Genomic DNA, 6,957 nt, shown 5'->3' with positions numbered 1-6,957 from the left:
GGAGGGAGGGAGGGAGGGAAGGAAGGAAGGAAGGAAGGAAGGAAGGAAGGAAAGAAAGAAGGGAGAGAGATACTGACGAAATGGCCTCTTCCCGGTTCTCTCCCCAGGAGAAGCAGTGCCCAAACTGGGAATCCGCAAACTCATGCAGGCCTCCAGTAGCAGCCACACTGAAGTAACCCCACACGTTCTTGCTGCTGCGGAAATTCAGTTCCTGGACAGTCCCAGAACTCGGCTTAAACCCCTGGAGTCCAGACAGAAAATGCAAAATGGAAGAAATCATTACTCCAGATATATTTTCATCAGAATTCAGTCCTGGGAAAACCCAAGAACCCCTACCCTAACCAAAAGCTTAGCATAGGTTTTCATTATCCAGAATTGGAAATCTAACCTGTCTTCACTTTTATTTAAACTTTTTATATTCACCTCTGCAGGTGAAGAAATCTAGGGCGTCCCAGGCAGGGCCCTTGCTGCTGGGAAGGGGCCATTTCATCAGTATTTCCTTCCTTTCCTCTCTCCTCCCTTCCTCCTTCCCTCTCTCCCTTCTTCCTTCCTCACTTCCCCCTTCCCTCCTTCCTTTTCTACCCCTTCCTCCCTCCCTCCCTCCATCCTGGCCTACCTCACCCCATCGGCCAGGCTGCTGCCAACACACACCTGATCCCCTCTGGGGGAATGGCCTATCTCCGAGTACAATTTTGGTAAGAGTGGGTGGACATGGCACCTGTCACTGGGATTAGGGCTCCTGAACTAAGGAATGAAGGTTTCTGGGAGAGGAATGTAGAGGTGAGAGATGGAGAGACCCAAGTGCCTGGGCTGTTACCATACCTGGTCCTCCATCCTCCCAGGAATGTGGGAACTAGCCATCATCCCTCCAAAAAATTCCCCTTTTGCATGTCCACCAGAGTCAGTGTTTGGTTCATAGCCAAGAACCCCAAACAAATGCAGCTACCCTAGCTTAAAATTATTTAATTAAAAGGGGTGGAGGTGTACCCTCTCTTACCCCCAGGTTCCTGAGTGTAATAATTAAGCCATTAAGTTGTAGTAGATTGATGAGTCCTGTGATAATCAATGGTTGCTATGCATGTAAACTGTAAGGGATGCCAGTTGGTTTGTTTTTTAAGACCCAAGTAAGACCAAGTCACAAAGGGACTGTCTACAATGAGCCAGACTTTATACTGTGGCAAAAAAAGCACACGGGGCCAGAAATCCAAGGACTAGGGTTCTAAACCTGGCTGCTTGTCCCAAAGATAGGCATGGCTTTTGGAATCTACTGACGGGTCTCAGCAGGTCCCAGACGAGAGACAGGAAGCAAGTTACCCCAGGCTCTTTGCCTGTAATGTGGAGTGACAATGTCCAGCAGCAGGAGTTCCTATAAGTGAGCACTGAGACACGGGAAGGCTCGGCCCAGAGCCTGGCAGTAATCCAAAAATCCAATAAATCCAGCCGGGTGCAGTGGCTCATGCCTGTAATCCCAACACTTTGGAGACCGAGGCGGGAGAATCACTTGAAGTCAAGAGTTCGAGACAAGCCTGGCCAATATGGTGAAACCCCGTCTCTACTAAAAATAGAAAAATTAGCCGGGCATTGTGGTGGGCACCTGTAATCCCAGCTACTTGGGAGGCTGAAGCAGGAGAATCGCTTGAACCTGGGAGGCGGAGGTCGTAGTGAGCCAAGATCACATCACTGCACTCCAGCCTGGGTGACAGAGTGAGACTTCATCTCACAAAAACAAGAATAAAAATAAATAAAAATCCAATAAATCCAATAATCCAATAAGCCATGGCATGCCCCTTCCCATGCCTCAGTTTCCCCATTTGTAAACTGAGATGCCTGGATAGCTTATGGGTGTCTCTTCTCAGGCCAACATCCAGGGTCCCCACATGCTGGGAGATCTGAGATGGTGGAAACACAGGGGCCCGCATAACTTGCCTCATCTGGGTTTTCACTGGTGATTCTGGCGGCAATGACGTGACCTCGGGCGAGGGGAGGGTTTGACGGGGTTTCGAAAGAAATGGGAGTCACTCCCCATGGCGACTCTCCGTACAGAAGCCGGATATCCTTCAGCCGGTGCAGTGGCACGCCCATGGCGATCTAAAATCAAGAGATCCAACCCACAGACTGTCAGCCCTACCAGAACACGGCCCCAAAACACCAGGCACAGTGGTAGATGCAATAGAGGTTCAGTCAATGATTTAGGCTATACAGACACTACTCTATAGACAACATGGTGCTCTACTGTGGCCAGAAAGCCAAAGAAAGAAAAAGCCGTAAGGCATGAATCTTTCATGGTGGAGCAAATAGTACATTTGGGAAAAGGAAAAATATTTATGAAAGGACATCACACAAGAAAATACATGCATTAAGTAATACACGCACTAGACTTTTACAGCTAGGGAAGGTGAGAAGTAACCATGTTGGCTGTAGAGTTAAAGGAGGTTTTTGTAAAGGGCACCCAAAGATGAAACTGGACATGAAGAATTGGTAAAAAATAGACAATTATGGAACCAGCTTAACCAAATGATCAGAGTTAACATGCTTCATGATGGGATGTATTAAGGACACAACACCTGTGTAGCATTCTGCCAAAATGTGTAGCAGGAATTGAACAAGGAAGAAACATCAGAGAAATCCACAGTGAGGGACATTCTGCCTGAGCTCCTCAAAAATGCCAGTGTTCATGCCTGTAATCCCAGCACTTTGGGAGGCCGAAGCAGGCAGATCGCTCGAGCCTAGGAGTTGGAGACCAGTCTGGGCAACATAATGAGACCCCATCTCTACAGAAAAAATTAAAAAAATATTAGCCGGGCATGGTGACTTGCACTTGTGGTCCCAGCTACTCAGGAGGCTGAGGAGGGAGGATTACTCAAGTGTGGGAGGTTGAAGCCATAGTGAGTCATGATTGTACCACTGCACTGCAGCCTGAGTGACAGAGCAAGACTCCATCACAAAAAAAAAAAAAAAAAAAAAAATTAATGCCAATGTCAAGGATGAAAAAAGACTATGGAATGCTTTCAGATTAAAGAGATTAAAGACACATGAAAATAAAATGGAATATGTCACCCTGGGCTGGATCCTGGATTTAAGAGACAAACAAAAAACAGCCATAAAGAGACATTATTGGAACAACAGGGAAAATATTTAATGTGAATGGCATATGTTAGATATAGATGTGGTATCAATGCTATATTTCTCAAGTATCATAACTGCACTAGGGTATTGGACCAGAATGTTCTTGTTCTAGGGGGCCCTTAGAATGAAGTATTCAGAGGCCATATGTTACGAAGTTTCACTCAAACCATTGCTCAAAAGATTTAGCCCATGGCCAGGCACAATGACACACACCTGTAATCCCAGCATTTTGGGAGGCCGAGGTGGGCTGATCAATTGAGGTCAGGAGTTTGAGACCAGCCTGGCCAACATGGTGAAGCCCTGCCTCTACTAAAAATACAAAAATTAGCTGGGTGTGGTGGCGTGCACCTATAATCCCAGCTACTCGGGAGACTGAGGCAGAAGAATCACTTGAACCTGGGAGGTGGAGGTTGTAGTGAGCCAAGATTGCACCACTGCACTCCAGCCTGGGTGACAGAGAGAGACTCCATCTCAAAAAAAAAAAAAAAAGATTGAGCCCCCTAAAATTATACAAACAGACAGAAGAGAGGCAAAGCAAATGTGGCAACTGATGGATCTACATGCAGGGTGTATGGGTGTTAATTGTATCATTCTTGCAACTTTTTTGAAATCTTTCAAACTAAAAAAAATAGAGAAATTTTTTTTTTAATTCTGTGGAAGGAAGAAAAAGAGGAAGGGAGGAAGACCAGCCTGGGCAATATAATGAGATCCCATTATGGGAAGAAAGAAGGAAGGAAGAAAACAATAAAAAAATTGAGAGAAGAAATAAAGGACATCCAAATTGGAAAGGAAGAAGTCCAATTATCCTTGTTTACAGATGATATGATCTTAAAATTGGAAAAACCTAAAGAATCCACCAAAAAACTATTCAAATTGATAAAAAAAAAATTCAGTAAATCTACAGGATACAAAATCAACATATAAAAATCAGTAGCATTTCTATATGCCAAGAGCGAACGATCTGGGAAAAAAAATCAAGAAAGTAATTCCATTTAGGATAGCTACAAATAAAATAAAATCCCTGGAATAAACTTAACCAAAGAAGTAAAAGGTCTCGATAATAAAAAGCATAAAACATTGATGTAAGACATTGAAGAGAACACAAAAAAATGGAAAGACATTCCATGTTCATGGTTTGGTAGAATCAGTATTGTTAAAATTGTTGTATTACCCAAAGCAATCTATAGATTCAATGCAATCCCTATCAAAATACCAATGACATTCCTTACAGAAATAGAAAAAAAAAATCCTAAAATTTATATGGAAACACAAAAGACCCAGAATAGCCAATACCATCCTGAATAAAAAGCACAAACACTGGAGGAATCAAATTACCTGACTAGAAGTTATACTACAGAGCTACAGTAACCAAAACAGGGTGGCACTGACATAAAAACAAACACATAGACCAATAGGACAGAATAGAGAACCCAGAAACAAATCCATACATCTACAGTGAACTCATTTTTGACAAACTTGCAAAGAACATGCAGTGGGAAAAAAGTATCTTCAATAAATGGCGCTGGGAAAACTGGATATCCATATGCCGAATCATAAATGAAGAATCAAATTCTTCAAATCAAAATGAACTAGACTTAAATCTAAGACCTCAAATTATGAAACTACTAGAAGAAAACATTCGGGGAACTCTTGGGAATGTCAGTCTGGGCAAAAATTTATTGAGTAATACCCCAAAGGCACAGACAACTAAAGCAAAAAAGGAACAAACGGGATCAAATCAAGTTAAGAAACTTTTGCACAGCAAAGGAAACAATCAACAAAGGGAAGAGACAACCCACAGCATGGGAGAAAATATTTGCAAACTATCCACCTGACAAGGGATTAATAACCAGAATACATAAGCACCTCAAGGATGAGCAGGGTGACTCATACCTGTAACACCAGCACTTTGGGAGGCTGAGGTGGGAGGGTTGCTTGAACTCAAGAGTTTGAGACCAGCCTAGACAACATAGCGAGACCTTATCTCTACAAAAAATTTTAAAAAGTCAGCTGGGCATGGTGGTGTACACCTGTAGTCTCAGCTACTCAGGAGGCTGATGTGGGAGAATCACTTGAGCCCAGGAGGTCAAGACTGCAGTGACCCATGATCATGCCACTGCATTCCAGCCTGGGCAACAGAGCAAGGTTCTGTCTCAAAAACAAAAAAGAAGCTAAAACAACTCAGTAGGAAAAAGTCTAATGAATCCCATTAAAAATAGACAAAATATCTGAATAGACATTTTCCAAAAGAAGACATACGAATGGCAAACAGGCATATGAAAAGGCACTCAACATCACTGAACATCAGAGAAATGCAAATCAAAACTACAATGAGACATCGTCTCACTCCAGTTAGAATGGCTTTTATCCAAAAGACAGGCAATAAGAAATGCTAGCGGCCAGGCATGGTGGCTCAAGCCTGTAATCCCAGCACCCTGGGAGGCTGAGGCGGGTGGATCACGAGGTCAGGAGATCAAGACTATCCTGGCTAACACGGTAAAATCCCGTCTCTACTAAAAATACAAAAATTAGCTGAGCGTCATGGCGTGCGCCTATAGTCCCAGATACTCAGGAGGCTGAGGCAGATGAATTGCCTGAACCTGTGAAGTGGAAGTTGCAGTGAGCCGAGATCACGCCACTGCACTCCAGCCTGGGTGACAGAGGAAGACTCAGTCTCAAAAAAAAAAAAAAAGAAAAGAAAGAAAGAAAGAAAAGAAAAAAAAAGAAATGCTAGCAAGGACGTGGAGAAAAGGGGCCCCTCATACACTGTTGGCAGAACTCAAAATTATTACAACCACTATGGAGGACAATATGGAGGTTCCTCAAAAAAACCAGAAGTAGACAGGTGCCCAAGATGGCCGAATAGGAACAGCTCCAGCCTCCAGCTCCCAGCATTAGTGACACAGAAGATGGGTGATTTCTTCATTTTCAACTGAGGTACCGGATTCATTTCACTGGGGCGTGTCAGACAGCTGATGCTGGTCCACGGTTACAGCCTGACCAGCGAGAGCTGAAGCAGGGCGAGGCACCGCCTCACCTGGGAAGCGCAAGGGGGAAGGGAATTCCTTTACCTAGCCAAGGGAAATTGAGACACACAACACCTGGAAAATCGGGTAACTCCCACCCTAATACTGCGCTTTACCAAGGGTCTTAGCAAACGGCACACCAGGAGATTATATCCCACACCTGGCCCAAAGGGTCCCACACCCACGGAGCCTCCCTCATTGCTAGCACAGCAGTCTGAGATCTAACTGCAAGGTGGCAGGGAGGCTGGGGAGGGGTGCCCACCATTGCTGAGGCTTAAGTAGATAAACAAAGCTGCCAGGAAGCTCGAATTGGGTGCAGCCCACCGCAGCTCAAGGAAGCCTGCCTGCCTCTGTAGACTCCACCTCTGGGGACAGGGCATAGCTAAACAAAAAGCAGCAGAAACCTCTGCAGATGTAAAAGTCCCCGTCCGACAGCTTTGAAGAGAGCAGTGGTTCTCCCAGCACGGAGGTTGAGATCTGAGAACGGACAGACTGCCTGCTCAAGTGGGTCCCCAACCCCTGAGTAGCCTAACTGGGAGACATCCCCCACTAGGTGCAGACCGACACCTCACACCTCACACGGTGGGGTACACCTGAGATGGAGCTTTCAGAGCAAGAATCAGATAGCAGCACTCGCTGTTCAGCAATATTCTGCAGCCTCCGCTGCTGATACCCAGGCAAACGGTCTGGAGTGGACCTCAAGCAATCTCCAGCAGACCTACAGCTGAGGGTCCTGACTGTTAGAAGGAAAACTAACAAACAGAAAGGACACCCACACCAAAACCCCATCAGTACGTCACCATCA

The 6,957-nt window shown here is 45.0% G+C and overlaps 1 protein-coding gene across 1 annotated transcript in view; it reads right to left on the bottom strand.

Annotated features, from left to right (window-relative positions):
* The window catches only part of LOC105534647 (acetyl-CoA carboxylase 2), a gene marked incomplete at its 5' end in the record, with an annotated part of 94,409 nt that extends 92,321 nt beyond the window's left edge, over positions 1–2,088 (bottom strand). The window contains 2 exons of the mRNA XM_011973420.1: positions 78–241; positions 1,927–2,088. Coding sequence (XP_011828810.1) covers positions 78–241; positions 1,927–2,088 — 326 coding nt within the window. The remainder of the gene's footprint in view (positions 1–77; positions 242–1,926) is intronic.
* Positions 2,089–6,957: the final 4,869 nt, after the last annotated feature.

Source organism: Mandrillus leucophaeus, unplaced genomic scaffold (genome assembly GCF_000951045.1).
Source record: "Mandrillus leucophaeus isolate KB7577 unplaced genomic scaffold, Mleu.le_1.0 Scaffold1370, whole genome shotgun sequence".
Taxonomy (NCBI): Eukaryota; Metazoa; Chordata; class Mammalia; order Primates; family Cercopithecidae; genus Mandrillus; species Mandrillus leucophaeus.
The sequence above is the reverse complement of the archived record's forward strand: the minus strand, read 5'-3'. Positions and strand labels throughout refer to the sequence as shown.